Genomic DNA, 18823 nt, shown 5'->3' with positions numbered 1-18823 from the left:
AACTCCTAATGACTTATTTTACCCACTGATTAGTTCAGCCCTCATCAGAGAAGCTTCCCTTTGCATTAGATGGTAATTAACACAGAGACCCACACCTGGTCAACATATAGAGAATAAGAGATTGCAAAATGCTCAGCCCTAAATAGAATACCAATATCATACTCTCTTCTCCCAAGGTTCAGGAATCATTGTGGAAGATGAAGCAGAAAGACTGTAAGAGCCATAGGTAGTGGAAAGTAACTGGTGTTTTCTGGACTCAGCAGGGTATTTTCATACATGAACTCACAGTAGTTACATGAGCATGCACAACTGTGCAGGTTCGGATCAGACAAAATTCCAACATGAGGAAAGAAGGTGGGCGAAAATCTCGACTCAAGCTAAGGAGATATTGGTAGTTAATAGCTTCTCAGAGAGGGAGAATCATTCTTTTTAAAGAGTGAGACCCCTAGTGGAATGATGATCTTCAAGTAAAGATCACATAATCAAGACCATGCAGCACAAACTATATTTGATGGGTTTAAAAAAAAAAGTCAGTATACTTATTGTCTCTGCTCTTTGTGTATTAGCATATGGTAATTAGCTATCTGCCTGCACAGCATGTTAGCGCAGTACATATTCTATTAGTAGGAACTATTATAAACACCATCACAATACTGAGAAACTTGAGGGACCTGGGTAGTTAGGGAGCATTAGGCACACCAAGGGAATAAGTGGTAAAGCTAGATCCCAAACCAAGTAGTCTTTCAAACTCATACCACTGGCCACTACACAATAAGACACACTTGATGTAGAACATGAAGTAAATTCCCCATCAGTTCAAGAGCAAAAGAGAAAAAAGAATTTAATGCAAATATTGGAAAAATGTAAAGGAAAGGGTTTAATATTCTTGTAAAGAGAATAATTTTATTGACCTAAAACCCAGAAAACTCAGACAGATCTATTTTTAAAAATGTAGTTTTAGGCACTTTGTGTGATAAAAAGAAGTTAACAAAACATAAACGATGGAGTTAGAGAAATGGTTCCACAGTTAAGAGCATTTGCTGCTCTTCCAGGGGCCTTGAAGTCTGTTCCTAGCACCCAAGTTGGATCTGACACCCTCTTCTGGCCTCTGTAACTCTCACACACACTTGGCATACTCACAGAGACACATACAGACACTTAAATAGATTTTTTAAAACCTCTATACACCAATGAGATATATGTAAGTTCTCATACTTAAACTTTGGAAAAGTAGGTGGGACTTCTGGGGAGAGAGAAAGGATGCAGGGAAGAAGAGAAACAGGAGACAGACACCAAGTCAGACATACAGTACAATGGAGAGGTAACTGAGCCATGCGGCAGAATGTAGATTAAAAAAATAACAGTCAATTAAGTTATAAGAGCTAGTTGGGGACAAAACTAAGCTAAAGGCAAAGCTTTCATAATAGGCCTCTATGTCATTATTTGTGGGCTGGTGGTCTAAGAAGGTCCGGAAAGCTTACCAAATTGTATGCAGTCTTAAACTATATTTTATTACCTCACAAACAGGTACAAATAACCCAAAGAGAAAGGGCAGGAAAATGCTAACCTATTTTCAATATCAATTATATCTTAAAACTAGTGAACAATGAGAGTGCCTCTGAAAAGCAAAAATGTCATCTATTGGCTCTATGGACTAGATATGGTTTGAGTGTGTCACTCAGATTCAAATGTTGGACATTTGGTCCAAGATGTGATGATGCTAAGAAACAGTGGGACCTTTAGCAGCAGAGCCTATGAGGTCATTAGATCAGTGAGGACACACCTTTGGAAGGGATTAACATGATTCTTGTAAGGCTCCAGTGTGTTTCTGCCTTCCCATGTGATCACTTGTGTATACAGTTCTATCCTGAACACCACCTGCCACATTACAGCCAAGGAGATCCTCAACAGATTTGGTGTTATGCTTCTGTATTTTCAGTCTCTGGATCAGTGAGTTAACTCTCTTTTCTTATAAAGCATATTGTCTTAGGTATTTTGTATAGTCACAGACAATAAGATAATATACTTTGCTATCTCTTGATTCATTTTGCTTTTTAGATTTTATATGTGCTGAATTGTGCCCTTTGAAAATATATAGTGCTGTGGGATGTTTTGTATGGCAAATGTGTTGCTCTGATTGGTCAATAAATAAATCACTGATTGGCCAGTGGCCAGGCGGGAAGTATAGGCGGGACAAGGAGGAGAATGAAGCTGGGAAGTGGAAGGCTGAGTCAGAGAGACACTGTCAGCCGCCATGATGAGAAACAGCATGTGAAGATGCCGGTAAGCCACGAGCCACATGGCAAAGTATAGATTTATAGAAATGGATTAATTTAAGCTGTAAGAACAGTTAGCAAGAAGCCTGCCACGGCCATACAGTTTGTAAGCAATATAAGTCTCTGTGTTTACTTGGTTGGGTCTGAGCGGCTGTGGGACTGGCAGGTGAGAGAGATTTGTCCTGAATGTGGGCCAGGCAGGAAAACTCTAACTACAATATAGGTTAAATTCCAAAACCCTCATGAGAATGCCATTGGTGGAAGAACCTTTAAAGAGCAAATTGAGGTAAAATGAAGTGTTATGGGTAGGATTCACCAAGTCAATGGATCTCCTCAAAAAAAAGTGATGAAGAAACATGTACATACAGAATAAAGATCATATGAGAACACAGCAAGAATGTGGACAGTTGTAATTCCAGTAAAGAAACCCACTTCTTGAGGGTGGGTTCTAACCTTCACCTTGGTCAGGCTGCAGCACCAAAAATTGAGACTATGAACTACTGTGGCTTGAGTCACACATGCTGAAATATTTTTAGGGCAGCCTTAGCAAATAGGATATAGCTTTATTACTTGAATTAGTTTTGTTCTTTCATTGTTACTTCACTATTTTACAGGCACTTAGGTAAAGTTTTAGGAGCTGAATTATAAAAATTGACATTTGATTGATTGTCTTCTGATAAAGTGAGATATGTTTCTAAAGAGCCTCTGTGAAGAAGTGGAACAAAATATTAGAGGCAATGCCTTGGTTTCTGCTTGTTAGGAAAATAAGTTGTGATACTTGCCCTACCAAATGTTTAAGGAGTTGTTAAACATCTATAGACCTAATTTAGTTTATCTACATGTAAAATGAAAATATGAATCATTGTATAAGTCACCCATTTGTTGCTATTATGCAATACCTGACAAAGGAATTAACAGGAGGAGAGTTTATTTGATGCATGGTTGTAGTATGAATCCTATTTGGTCTGAATAATAAAAACCCAGAGTCAGATATTGGGGTAAATGCTCACTCCTTTATTGATCTTTCAGCATTTACCCCATTATCTGGCTCTGGGTTTTTATTATTAAGACCAATTAGGAGTCATGCCACACATGGTTTCAAAGGTTTCAGCATGTAATCAATTGTCTCCATTGTTTTTAGGCTTAATTCAAGGCAGAAATATCACAGCAGAAAGCCATATTGAAGGAAGGGTTTTTTTTTTTTTAATGCTCACTTTTCAGCAGCATAAAAGAGAATAGTGACCAGAGATAAGGTATTCTTCAAAGGCATAGCCCATTGACCTACTTCTTTTCTTAGGATCACTTCCCAAGAGCCCATTAAGCTATTAAATTAACAATGAGTTCAGTCATTCATGAAATTAGCATCCTTAATTTTAGAATGTTAATTTCATCAATGACTGAGCCACTCCTCAAAAGCATCAACAGCTAGGGACCCAACCCGTAGCACAGCAGCCTTTTAGGGGACACTTGATATCTTTATCACCATACAGTTACTCAGAGCAACAGTAGCAATAGAATATGTATGGATACATGAGGAGATTTATTAAGAATTGGGAGTTGTTTGTTGTAAAAAAGGGAAATCTTTTAATATGGGATCTTCAAGCTGGAAACTCAGGGAAACCAGTAACATAATTCATTGAAAATCTTAAAGCCTGAGAATCAAAAATCCTGTGTCCAAAAAATAGGAAAGATGGGCACCTCAGTTTAGAGAATTTGCCTTCATTCTCCCTTTTACTTTATACAGATGACTAGACGATGTCCATCCACATTGATGAGAGAAGATCTTGTTTGTATATCTACTGAGTATCTTAGAGAACACCTCCACAGATATAATAAGAAACAGTTATAGTGTTCTTCAGTCCTGTCAGAATGACAAATGATACATAATCTCTCCTTCTCAAGTTGATAGGATGACTTTTAAGCACAGAATTTCTGTGATACTTGGCACACATCTCCATGAAATTCGTACTCAATGAGCAGCAGTTTTTATAATTTTCTTCTAAACCATTCTTACAGATTAAACCAATTATCATTTCCCCATTGGATCAAATATACTGAACATGAGCCCTGATGCACCCTGAAGTTTATTCAAGGTCATAAAGCTACATCCTCGAATCTGCATAAGAATTTCAGAAGCACTCTTAGAGACCACAAAGATCAAGTCCAAAAGAACGCTAGTGTTAATTTCAACTATTAAAAACTGAGTAAAATTCAAATACAGTTTGTAGAAGAAATGTTGGCAATGAATCTTGGCATATCTATGATAATTAATCTCTGTTGGTTAATTATTGAGATATGGTGGAGCTGTAGGTTGTATCTAACTTTAGTGTGGTTTCAACTTTCACCTACTTTTAAGATTAACAATCACGTATTAACACAGCATAAAACCCTCCTCTGTCACAAGACACTGTGGTAAGTCCACTCAGTCAGCCTAGCTCTGAATCATCTGTTCTTCCTTCTACCAACTCCTCTCCTGTCAGGTGCATGGGTGCAGCCTACCCACGCTTGGTGCTAGTGACTAGAAGGTCCTTGTTAAAGACAATATCGCTCCTGAGTATCCAGACTCAACTTTTATTAATGCTTTTACTCCACATGTTTCCTTCCTCACCAAAGAACTTTCCCAATTCATTTATTGTAATATTAACTTTTATGTTGTTTTATTATTTAAAATAAGAATACCCTTTCAGCTCTTCTAGATTCTAACAACTCTTTTAAGCATATAACTATCAAATGTCTTTATCAAGGCCTATTTCTTTTACCAACTAGTGTCCAAGAGTGCTAGATTTTAGGAATCCTGGCTTGCATGAAAACAGTTTCCTTTTGAATCTGCATTGAAAATAGACTTGGTTAATAAAAGTAGAAAACCAGATGTCAGTCAAGTTTGGGGAGTTTAGCAAAAACTGCTGATAACATACTTCTTAATTACTGGAAGAAGAGGGCATGATGTCTACCTTCTTCCTTCCCTCTTCTTGCCTTCTCTGTGTAAGAATCCTAGCGCCAGCACTCCAGCTTGGCTGCCATTTTCTACAACATTTGCACTCTTTCCAGTTCATTGCTAGTTGGGGCATTTGGAGATCCAGCAGGGAAGTTTCCTTTTAAAGCAGACATTCATTGTATCTTTATTGTTATGTGATGTTCTTCAGTTCCCGGAATGATTTCGTTAGAATAAAGCAAATGCCCTAAATAACTCTACACCCAACTTATTATCTTCCTTCTAGAGTGAAACTATGCAGATTAGGTTTGGTGGGTGCACATGCAATTACCGTGTCAGAGGGTACTTGAACCCATTGAGTAAATATAGTCAACAACACAATAGAAACGTGGAACATTTGAACAAAATATGATTTTCTACCAAAGCAGACATGACTGCAGCTAGAGGGGAAATAAAAATTCAAAAGTATTTTTTAAATAGACTTATCACTGTTAGCAGATGTGTTGCTTTTAATTTGTAGCACTGTGCAGATGCTCTGAGTGTCTATTCACCTTATCTGTCTGTATGGCCAACTGGGGAAAAACTGACAGCATTTCACTAGACTCCTTGTCAACAGGATGAACAGGTCTATTCCACTGAGTTTTTAATTTAAGCCTCACAGTTTATTTTTGTTGTTTTTTTGCTTTCATCAACACTGCCTAAGGGCATGATTCCAATGAATGCTGAAAAAGGGCTTAATTATTTCTCTCTTTGTTCACATTTATTGTCTCTATCAAACAGCTTTCACATATTCAGTTCTGACTGAGGTATGTTATTTTGTTGATTAGCATAATTTGTGAACTGTCTGAAGAAATAGTTGAAGTAAAAGAAAGTCATAAATTAATTTCCAATTAAATCAGAAATGATTCACAGAGGAGGTTAAAAAAATATTAGTGACCTTGAAGAGAATAATATTCAAAACATATCAAAGTGAGAGGCAGCACATTAAGATGGTAAGGAAATGTGGGTGCTGAGCAGAGAATGATAAGAGTGTGAGCCCACTCTGTGCAGAATAAAAGGAAGAAAACTAACATTAAGTACATAACTTCCATTTCTGCTGGCTTTCAACAATCATATGTGTCAACATGTTTAATTTCCATAATACCTGTGGAGAATATGATCTCCTCATGTGGGACAATGAGACCACACAAGTACAGCAAAATTCAATTTGTTTCTGAAGCCCTTTGTAGTGGTGAAACACACACTGCTCATATTGTGAAGGGGAAGCAGTTTGGGGTGCTGGAGTGATATGTGTAGTTTTATCATCCACTTCTCCTCTGGTTCTGCTCAGCATTAGTAGAGCAAACCATTCACTTGATAGTTGTAGTTTGCTCTCCTTGCCTGACCATCTTCCTCAAGGCAGCTGATCAGCTCTGTAAAATCAGGGCCCACCTCTCCAGACATGCTCTTTCATGGAGACTTTAAGTAGAACATTGGTAAATGTCCATTGTATTATCTGCTTTTTATGCTCAATATTATGGAACTAAAAGGAAAATCCTATGTTCATAGGAAAAGTCTTTATTTTCAACTTAAGCCTTCACTTTCAGCCCACGAGTAATATGAATTAAAGAGATGCTTCACCTCTCTTTAGATATTTTTTATATTTTAATAGCATTTGCATTAAATCAAGGCCAAGACTGTTCATTTTTAAGTATCTATTTTGTTTTTACTTATATGCATATATGGGGAGGGCGGTGGGTAAGTGGCCATGAGTGCAGTTGCCCCTGGAAGCCTTAAGAGGTCATCAGGTTCTCTGAAACTGAAGCCACAGGCAATTTTAAGTTCCCTGGCATGAGTTCTGGAAACAGAATTTGGGTACCCTGGAAGAGAAGTATACACTCTTAACCACAGAGCCATCTCACAAGCCCTAAGAACACGTTCTTAAAACTAGACTTTCTAGCTGCTATATGCTGATAAACACAATGTTGCTAATTAAAAAAAAAAAAACCTGAGTTCTCATTAGTCAATGGTAAGATAAAGAGACAAAAATCACAAAAAAAATTTAGTACTTTTTACTACATCAGCTTAGCATCAATATCATGGCAAGATGCTACCTCCTTACAGACCTTCACTAACTGTTCTAGCTAACATTTAGGAAACACCTACTGTCTCAGATGCCTTCCTATGTGTTGATATATTTAGTGCTCATATAACCAATAGAAAGTGTAGTTCTTCCCCCTGGAACAGTGAGACTCATGGAGACTACCATGGAATCACATTTTATTTTTTATTGGATGACAGCATTTGGCACAAGCTCAATGACTTAACACTTAAAACCACAATATAAGTTAAGTGCCTTTGTTATCATCATCTGATTTCAGATCAAGAAACCAAGAAACCCAGAGCAAAGTTATATCCCTTAGAGTTAACTACAAACAAAGTAGCAGAGGCAGTGTGTATGCCTGGTGTTGGCTCTTCTGAGATCCCAACCCTGGCCTTGTAACACTCCCTTAACCTCTCTCCACCCCATTCCATAACCCCATCTAACATCTCCTGAACACAGCCTCCATTGACCACCTAAGTCTCTGACTTCTCCCCTTTTTCTGTTTCTCTGCTTCATTTTCATATATATATATATATATATATATATATATATATATATATATATATATATATATAATCAGAGTCCTCAGGAAGAAAGAGCAGATGCATCCAGTTGAAATTTTAAAATAACTTAATGAAGAGACAATGTAGAGAGACCAATAGGAAAAGTAGGAAAAGGTAAAGTAGTTAACAGCAAGTGAGGCAGATGCATAAAACCACGTGTAATGACCCCTCTCCCAAAGCATGAAGACACTAAAGGAGGAAAACAGGGGTAGAGGACTGCGTAAGTGTCCACAATTCAACTTTCATTCCATTTTAGTAGCTATCGATGTATATCAATTTAGTGTATCACACCAAGCATAGATTCAGTTATAAGGAAGAACTGTACAAGCAAAAAGTTCAAAAAACTCAAATGTATCTGATAAAAGAGAGACCGCAAGAAGGACAAGAAGAATGCCCCCACTTGTCTTCCTCCAAGATATTCAAGCAACTAGTTTCTAGTTCTTCCCAGTCCCTGGTCAGCAAGACAATCAGACCAACAACAAAATTAAAACAATTTCTTGCTAGAAAGCAAGATTTCTCTCTCACATTTTTTTTTAACATTTAGGCAGTTCTACCAGTTTTAATTAGCCTTTAATTACCCAATTCCTATGGGTTTTCATCCTGGATCTCAAGCTTTCTACACTGCAAGGATATTTTTGGAGTCATCAAGCATGTGGCAATAAAACTGGCTTTGAGCCTATGACATTGCAAAGGACAGGGCCACTGAGGGTGTGTGACAGTAGATGTCCCATGATTCTATGTTAACAGATAGTGTTCTCTGGATTATTCTCCCAAGAGATCAGCTAAAGCACAAATCAAATTAACTGCGTTTCATCTCTTGAGTACAATATAAACTCTGAAAGGGCAGCACATACAGGATCTATTTTTCTTCTGTCTCACTAAACCCTTCCTTCCATCAGGTACAAACCACCCTCAAGCACAAAGAATATTGGTTATAAAAAGACTGAGACAACTATTGGAAAGTCTTTCTAAAGCACATATATATATATGCTTCTCTCTGCACATTGTGAACATCCTGGCACATTTTAAGCAATCATTAGTGCTTTGGTTTGCATTAGACAATTTTGTATCACAAAGTAGCAGCTAAACAGCCAAATTCGTGAGAAGAATTTTCTTGAGGTATATTTTATGTGAGTCAACTCTTAAATCACTTTAGTAAACCAAGATATTCATCAGTTACAGGGACTCACAAAGTTCCTGGGAGAAACAGAACCCCTAACCTATTATTGTAAAACCTTTTTGGTAATTGGTTGTTACTGATGAGGGTAAAATCCAAATTGTCTGTTCACAGATGCTTGAAAGAAAGCATTTCATTAGCTTTTGTTTGCAGAAAGTGAGTATAAGGGAAGAGAAAGAAAGTAACAGGCTTTCTGTCAGAAATACCTTTCCAAGAGAAGGATTTTCTATTTTTATTTCAAAGGTTGAAGAGAGGAAGGTTGGGAGTTTCAAATATTAGCCTAGGTCTCTGCATGTCCAGAATTTTAGGAAAGATACAGTTGGGAAAAATACTGATGCCTGAATATGTTTTCAACTCAAAGATCAAGACATAAAGCCTGACATGGTGGCACAGATTGTAATCAAAGCTAATTGGGAGTCTGAGGGAGGAGGATCAGAAGTTCAAGATCTGCCTTGGCAGCTTACTAAGATTCAGTCTCAAAATAAAAAGTAAAAAAGAGAGCTGGAATAAATACCTTGACTAGCATGTAAGAGGCCCTATATTCAATTCCCAGTATTGGGTTATAGAAAAAGAATCAAGATACCAAAGCCTAGATTCTTGTCATCTTTCTTATAAGCTTAATGTTAAGGGTTTGAAGTCTTTGATTAGATTTATTTGTTCTGTTTTGTACAGATGCCTTTGCTTCTTCTGATGTGTTACTTAGTACAGCTTTCCTTTCCTCCCCTCCAGGTCATGGGTTTGGCTCATCAAAGATGTCCAGGGCACAGACATTTCCCAGTTATGCTCCAGAACAGAGCGAAGAGGCTCAGCCACCATTGTCACGGTCCAGCAGCTATGGATTCAGCTATAGCTCCAGCCTCATTCAATGACACACAGAGGCCATCAGTGACCAGCAAAACAGTCTGCCCTGGACCTGCCATGGGGTCATTTCGCCCCGTGCCTCCTGGAAGATCAATTGCAGTACAAATTAACATTGGTAGGGCCTAGTCCCAACTGGAAGGTTAAAAACTGGAGTTCTGCTTCCTTGATTCAGTGGTTAAGTCCTTTATTTATTGAATTTCTATGGGGGAAATCTATGTTTTACAAAAAAAAAAAAAAAGAATCCAATAATATGAACACTCATTTAAGTAAGAAAAATTCTTTGTGTCTGACAGTAACAGAAGCCTTGGCACTGGGAAATTTGCCGACTCTAGATTGCGTCTGGGTGGGAGTCACTGACATTTGTCCTTAATGCTGTGTGCTCCTGTTTGGACACAGGGCCTATCTTTAAACATAATGATGACCCACTATAAGCTCTGTGGCTTTGTCAGTTTTGACAGAAACAAATCAAGTAAGCTCTACACATGGCATCTTAACTCTCCATGTAAAGAAGCTCGGTGACAATTAAGGGGATATGAAATTAGAATATTCCATTAAGAAGGGCCCTGTAGCTCGAGTGTGAGTGTGTGTGTGTGTGTGTGTGTGTGTGTGTGTGTGTGTGTGTGTGTGTAAGATATTGCTATATCCATCTACAGATTAGGATATATCAAATGTTCTGAGAGTGACAGGATATGCTCACTTAAATTATTGGAAACTAATTTGTTGTGTTAAAATTTTGTTGACTAGATACTTTTAAAATAGTGCTGTTAGAAAATGAAAATGGCTCCCTACTAGCAACTGTATCACACTAGCCCACTCTGATCCTATGAGGGTTATGAGCAGAAACCCAAGAGCGAAGCCTTTTGGCAATAAGGTTACCAGCCCAGCTGCCCTGCATGTTCGTTGTGCTGTCTTTCTGGTTGGTGTTGCCCTGTCATTGACTGTTTCTCTCCATGGCTATCCATCTGAGCTACTTGAGAAATTGCTGTAATCTCCAACTCCAGAGAGAGACGCCAAAATGTTTGAGAAAGACACAAAGCTACACTTAAAGTGAACTCAGCTATCTTACAGCTAAGAGAAGAACAAATGATACCCAAAAGTAGATGTTAGTGTTTTAAATTGCACAGATGAATTCTTTCAAGAGTCATTAGGGGGTTGGCATTTGCTATGGAATCAGAATTCGCTTGGCTTGAATTTTTTGTACTGAACTTGATTGGGATGACAAGAGAGTGTTTCACTTGAAATTTTTTCAGCTCTAGAATATGACAAATTTCTCAGTTTGAAGGGAAATGGGAAATTCTACTTGAAGAGGAAAAGTTTGGCTAATTCAGGTCAACATAGACATGTTTGCCCATAATTTAGGGAGTGAAAATATAAATTACTCTGCTTGACCCACCTGGTGTCATGTGCCTAAACTAGATTATCTGTCAAGGAATCCAGATCAGATTTCAAGAACCAAGGTCAAACAAGAGGAAAATCTGATTTTTTCCTTGATAGCAAAATGTTCTATGTTCATTTAGGAGCTATGTTCTACTAAAAGGGTAGCCTTTCACTGATCCCCATTAAGATTTCACTCATCCCTTATCCATAGCTTGTGAGCAGATTGACAACTTCTTTCAGTGAATGACTACAGAGGAAAAGTGGTTATGCATCCCTCCTTGATAAATGTGCACTTACTGTAACTACCTACTCTCCCCAAATCACTCAGATAGGTATGAAAATCTCATAAAGATACTAATCATAAGTGTTAATGTGGCTGTGAAAAATAATTATCATAAGCCTTCAGGGATAAAAAGAAAATTACCCAAACTATGCCCTGTTGATTTTGCTGACATAGCAGAAGAGCAAAATACTGGGTCCTTCTGAGGAGAGAGAATGCAGTCTTCCCTGGAATCCCACTTTTCAGGGTTAATGCCTCTGAGTTTCTTTAACACATGGCATCTGCTGTAGAAATGCCATTAGTAAATACATCAGAGCAACTCTGAGCTGAGACTGTTCTAGCACAGTTCCTAGTGTGGCCATCAGAGCAAGCGTCTCCCTGGCTCACTGAGTCGAGCTGTTGCTTGGAGACCACGAGTTTCTACAAGGGACTTATGGGGAAAGGCCCTGAGGGGTCTTGATTCACATCTCAGCTTTATCAATGTGCCAGGAGCACAGATAGCAAGTCCGGTGGGATTCTGCTAATTACGAGTCTGCTCTTGTGTCTCTTTGGTGGGCAACAAGTACCCACATAAAGTAACTTCAAAATTTGGTTCTGATCATTAACAATGAGTATCACTGAGAAGGAACGTAAAACCATGCATAAGTTTAGGCCAATTTTTTTCTGAAAATAAAGTCACAAAAAGTGTGAGAGATGTATCTCCTTAGTCTTTAACCCAATCTCACCATAGTGAGAATAATATTGTAAAAATATTTCATGATACATTTTTAGGAGCTTTATTCTAGCATACTCCTCTGAGTATATTTAAAAATTTTAGCTAAGTTGAAACTGCTAAGAAAGCAGCAAGAGAATTTATAGTAGCCTAATATTCTTAACATGAGGCAGTGTTAATTGTAATAAAAGAGACAAACAGATGAACCTATAAAAACCAAAGATGGAAAGGTATTTGCAACTGTCTCCTGGAGCCTCATAAAACCATTCCACCATAATTACTAGAATGGCTGTGGGCATGTGTTAGCCCACCCAAGCCTGTAGGTTCTTGACTGAAAATGCCTCTACACTTTGCAATTGTTCTCACTTCAGAAATTGTATTATACCTTAAATATACATGTGACTTTCTCATCGTGAGATAGAACCTGCTGCGCACCAAAGACATCTTTTGGCCCCTTCTGAGTATGACTCAGTTGGGCTTCCACTCAGATTTATACAGAGTGGTAAGATGGTTACCATATCTCTATCAGTTGTTAGACACCAGTGATGAAGAAGGCTGACATGCATGAGAAAGTCTCTTCAAGAAGTAAACCAAGCCTGAAGGTATACACATTTCACATAAATATTTTTTTAGGAGGGTTGGTTTTTCTACCCTAGTGTTTTTCTTCTATTATAAGTATGACTTGTAACACATACCAATATATTAAATACGCAGAAAAGCATAAATGACCTTGGTCCACTGTTTTACTATTCTGTTGGGTGGGGGTTGATACAAAAACATACCTTTCATTAAGTGATTGAACAAAAAATAGGCACTCAGATAATTTTCTTAGACAAGTTGGAAATAGTTTTGAATCAATAGAGTTGGCCACTGCCATAATTTGAATTTAATAAAATAAAAAACACATATCTAGAGTGAGCCTTTTGCTGGTTCAGAATCACGCCATTGTTTCATATATTAGGGAAGTTGCTGTTTGATAGAGCATGTGAAATGAAGAGAAGCATATTTATTAGAACCAAACCTTTCCTTGTTCTAGTATCTAGACTACTAGTTCCAGTGTGCAGTTCTTCCGACTTCACTGGGAAACTTTGTTTGAAAATCACTCATCTTCTTTATAAAATGACCAGCTATTCATATCTCTCATCTAACATACAAGCAGTGGGGTAATCAGTATTTTCACACTGTTAGCTGTAGACTTTACAATCCAATTTATTGCATGTGGTATCCTTAAAATGGATATTAAAAATACATCACAAAGACTGACATTTAACCCTCATTCTTTGGTCAAGGTCTCACAAAACTTTGTTTTGAAGAAAGCATGAGTAATTTACTTCTTTGATTACTGGAACCACTTACAAAATAACCATTAATGCTACAGTGAAAACAAGCTAAGGAAATTACATTATTATAAAAACTTGTAGTCCAGTCTTGACTATTCTAATACACCACTATAAATGGGCAATATACATTCAGAGGTCCTGATGTTTAGGCCTTTAATTCTTCATGTTTCACTAAGTACAAATATAATGTTAATGACTGCTTCAGATCTATTTACATGTCTACCAAAATAGTGCAATGACAACTTGCTTTTACAATTATTAGTTATACAATCTTTGGACTACCAGTGCCTCAAAAATAGACCCAAAAAAGTATCATTTGAGTATGTACTCATAGTTTTAAAGTAAGTGATATGCTACATAAATTAATGTCAAGCCTAGGAAATTTATGGGTATTCATAGTTTATGAAATTTATGGAAATTACCAATAGAAGAAATAGAGTCAAAGAGAAATTATCAGTCAGTAGGACAATTTGAACAAAATGATAAAGAATTCATTGGTACAAACAGCAAAACACTTGGACCCTACTTTTCCAAGATTCTGATCCCGTTCTCTGTGGCAGATTCTGCCTTCTTCACTGATATTCAGCTAGTAATTTGTTCAAGTTAAAACTATTCAGTCATATTATATATTGACATAAGCATAGAACACACATTACCAACAAATGTGCTGCTTTCAGTTTGTGAAAAAAAAATTAACACAAAAGAAGGTATGTATGCTGCAGTTTTAGTATGTAGGAATTGCTTTCTGTAGGCAGTCTCCTTGGAATTTCACCATAAAGTCATGTTGTCAATGAGAATGGTTAGTTGCTCAGTATGTGAAGAGAAACAGATATCCCCATATCTACATATTTTGTAAATGGATTAGAAAGATCCATTTTGTGTGTGGATCTACCACAAGTCCATAATTTCTTACTCAAGAATGTGAACCTCGAAACATTTCTACAGTTATTCTCAGAGAAGAAGGTTTAAATAGTTTAACAAGTTTTGTGCAAAAAATCTTGAGAATCCAGGCACATTTTTTGAAATAGGCTTAAACCCTAGCAGCAATTTAAAGGTCGTACAGAGTGAAGGGTTCATTTCATGTTACCCTGGAAGAAAACTGAAATGTGTGGGTGTTGTAATTTGTTCAGAGACAATAAACAGCTGGGTATGCTTTCCTCCTGTTTCAGACCCCATGAATGTTCCCTAGTTGCACCTGTCTCTCAGCAGAATGTGGTGGGAACTGGGGAATAGCACGTGGTCTCAGAATACTTAAGCCCTTGTACCTTGAAATGCTTGCCTTTCCTTTTTTACGTGTTTTTCTTCCTCTTGGACTCATCACCAATGATACCCAGAAAACTTTTTAGCCAACTCACTCCATTGATTTCTATACACCTGTTCATTTACAGATTGTCATCCAATACTTTATTACCTCAAACAATACGCAAACTCAAAGTTAAGGAGATTTTTGTTGTTGTTGTTTGCTTGCTTGCTTTTTGTCATTGTTGTTTTTCTCCACTAACTACTCTATGGTAACTGTCAGTATTAGTTTGGGGGTCTTCATCCCTCCACATGACATTATGGTTCCATGGTCAATGTTTGTCACAGTTGGATTAGATAGCTGACAACATTAGGGCCACATTCTTTCATGGAAACCTCACAGTTTCCTTTCTCAAAAAAAAATTAAGAGAATAGATTTTTTTTTTTATATTTAAATGCCATATCCATCAAGTTTTTTCTTATGAACTTAAGTAGGCAATTATTTAAATTATTTGAAATTTAGATGAATAAGAAAAATTTAAAAATCACCTTTACTTGCATTTTCAGAGACTTTTCCCAAGGTTAATGTAGTATGATCTTGTAAATATTTGTAAAGGAAAAATTCACTTGTAAAAGAAATATCCCCTGTAATAATTTCATATACACAATAAGTTTTAATTTTAAATTATTTAATTTTCTCTGACAACATCACTAATCTGAAGTCAGAAAAATAATTTATTTAGAAAATGTTACCACTTTTCTGAACCAATTTTAGTAGCTAATACAAATAACTTAAAAGTGTATCACTCTCAGGATAGTTTTAGACTGAGCACATAAAATCAACCCTCTCTGTAGACAGAACTGTGTATCCGTGGAGTAATCTACCAAGTTGGTCAGGAGTGGTAGAGTGCTTGAAACTCAATCACTGAAGTCACTCAAGGTATAGATAGTTTCAAAACAATCAAGTATTTGAATTTTATAACCACAAATTCCAAGGAAAAAAGATGATTTAATTTTAAGCCACTGCATGATCTCTCTCAAAAGAATCATCCCAAGTGGCTCATACTTACTGGCAATATGGCACACTAACAGATGATGGCCAAGTACAGAAGACAGTGATACTACCACCTTCATGTCACACATAAACCAGAACCGAACATGATTATTATGAACTAGAATCCAGACCCATGAATCTATTGTGTAGTTCAAGAAACAATGCTTGATATGGACAAAAAGTATATATATAGAGAGGTGTATTAATGTCTAGATGAGGGGGTGGAGCTCTACACTGGAGATGAGCTGTACAACATAGTTTGCTTTTCTCCATTTCTTAGACACTGTAAGAGGCAGTACATGATCCACACCAGCAAATCCGTCTGCTGAAGGCCAACCAGTGTCATCTTCACTGCAGGTGACAAGAGACAATGGCTCCCTTGTCCATTCCCATGGGCCCCAACCAACACACACACTCACATCCACAGATACACTCTTCACCTTTGACTTTTGACTCACTCTATCTGTTTTCAGTGAAGTTGGCACTTGTCTTTTTAAAATATCATTTGTTGTAAAATAGTTATCCCAGTGATCTCAAAAATATACTAAATTATACATTATATGTCTGCTTCCTGTAAATCTTTATTTAACTAATTTATATATACTTTCTGAAGTCTTCTACTGTGCATTTATTGTTATAAAGGGATAGCATTTGTTGTTGATCCAATATAATGATTATGATAATTTTGATAAAATTAACAAGACATTTATCCATGACTAAGAAATAAAACACCCACTACAAATTTGCTTCACTTGGAAAACATGACCTACTACATCTTATTCTTAGTCACAATCTATTCCAAATAAATAGTCTAGGTATATCTGGACTTAAATACTAGTTGAAACTCAACTTTTCAATGAAATGTAAAGTAAAACACTGTACATGGAAAGTAAATATGAATTTCTGACTGAGCATAAAATATTATAATAAGGCAATAATAATATTAAGAAATTCAGTTTTTTAATTAGTGTTTGTGACTTTTGCCCTTCAGCAAAAATACATAGTTGAAGAATTTGCTTCTCCTAAATTTATCATTTTGTACATATTTCAATCCTTAAGAGATTATTGAGTTCTTATAATTCCTAGAATTTCAAAGTGGCATTGCTTCAAAGAGGGTAACATAGTTGTACAACATTAAAATTTGCTTCATCACTTTAAAATGGGTAAAACATCTGAAATATTATTCTTCACCACAACTCTGCATGAATGAAATTTTGAATTAATGCAATGGCTTTATCCATAATATTTGACTTTTCTAGCACTGTAATGGTGATCTCCTTTTATTTTTGTCATGTGATGAATGTAACTTTGTAATTAACCAGAATTCTGACAATCATATCTTGCTAACCTCTAAAATGTTAACTGCTTTCATCACTTATGAGCTTGTGATTTTCAAAATAAAGTGAAAGAGAGCCCTTTATTAATTGTAAGGTTACTGAGAATTTATTATATATTTCCAGTATTTTCCTAACCTTATATTACAATAGAGTTAGAATTCTATTGGGTTGAATATGCTTTGAAGAAATCGTGGAACATTAGTATTAATGATATCATTACAATCAACACATTTATTGTCTGTTTTCGAGTGAAAAGACACCCAGAAAGCATAAGTGACTTACACAAATGTGATGTAATTAGATTTTGGGTTTTCTTCTATCTTTCTGCTCACTCATTAAGGGTAATGAAAATTAATTAAAATGAATATTTGGCAGCAAGATTGGACATCAAAATTGAAATTCACATGATGCTAACTGTCCTGCAGAGATGTGATCCATGATTTCCTTTTTAAATTTTCTTCTCATGGTACAGCAGTCTTTGTCACTTGAATGTCACTCTATCAAGATAGACATTTGCTGAGCCTATTTCTCAAACTTGAACTGAGCCTTTCTGGTTAGTTGCTTAATGATATTTCCCCTTCTAAAGAATGCATGCCCCTAAAGAAAATCTAAAGTTTCTCAATCCTGGAGAAACCAATTTAGATTGTAGATCCTGATCACACAGTCAAGTAGTGTTAAGTTCCCTTGATTGGGAAGTATAGCCACATAAACTTGTAAAAATAAAAATAAAAAAAACAATAAAAAATGTCTAGGGCCCTTTGATGCTACACAGTTTGGAAAAATGCTTAAGAGTGGAATGAAAATGAAAATACCCATTCTTTCTAAATAGTGAATAAAATACAATTTATTCTGAATACCAATTTTTGTGCCATTTTCATAGGAAATTAATGATGTGAATTTGATGGGGTTTCTTTCCCTTTTGTCACAATTAAGATCATGGGGACTATTTATTTTTTCTGGGGAAAGTATCTTTATGAAGAATGTAATGGTTTATATAAGCTTAGAGCTGACATCAAAGACAATATTTAATGAATACATGCCACAGGGCACAGCCCTGAAGCAATTCCTCTGCTATTTTTGTAACATACAAACAAACCAGCTTTGTCTGTTTCCAAGTTACTCAAAAAAATATGTTAGATAAATTGATCTAATTTTGGTATCCATATGGTGACTTATTAAAATAAATGTTTGAGCAAGAACTGGCTAGAATATCTAACATTCATGAAAATGTGAATTGTCCTATTATTTAGGCATTTTAGAATATCCGGCTACTGATTTATGCTGAGTATGATCTCAAAGTCCAGTCAATCACTAAATGCTTACTGAGTTCTTGCTACCTCCAAAATACAAATAAAGGACATGCAATATCTTCTGATCTTTGTTCTTTCCTCCTTTTAATTCCTTTTGGTATGTGCCAATATTAGGGATTGGTTCTAACAGCAAAGCGGTACTTAGATCACAAAATGGTTAGAAATAAGGAAATAAGGAAAGCAAGAGGTCATCTTGATCAGATTCCTAAAAGTCAACTTTCTCAAAGCATTGATAAATGCATCTCCTTCCTCCCCACCTCTTCCTCCCTGTTTTCCTCTTGC

The 18823-nt window shown here is 36.4% G+C and overlaps 1 protein-coding gene across 2 annotated transcripts in view; it reads left to right on the top strand.

The window, feature by feature from the left end:
* The window catches only part of Dok6 (docking protein 6), a 407881-nt gene extending 389275 nt beyond the window's left edge, over window positions 1-18606 (top strand). For both annotated transcript variants that reach the window (XM_052742739.1, XM_052742740.1), the window contains one exon: window positions 9761-18606. In XM_052742739.1, the coding sequence (XP_052598699.1) occupies window positions 9761-9900 (140 nt within the window). In that variant the 3' untranslated portion in view covers window positions 9901-18606. The remainder of the gene's footprint in view (window positions 1-9760) is intronic.
* The last annotated feature ends 217 nt before the right edge of the window (window positions 18607-18823 follow it).

The sequence above is a fragment of the Peromyscus californicus genome, unplaced genomic scaffold, assembly GCF_007827085.1.
Source record: "Peromyscus californicus insignis strain IS unplaced genomic scaffold, ASM782708v3 Scaffold_17__1_contigs__length_78620276, whole genome shotgun sequence".
NCBI lineage: Eukaryota > Metazoa > Chordata > Mammalia > Rodentia > Cricetidae > Peromyscus > Peromyscus californicus.
The sequence above is the reverse complement of the archived record's forward strand: the minus strand, read 5'-3'. Positions and strand labels throughout refer to the sequence as shown.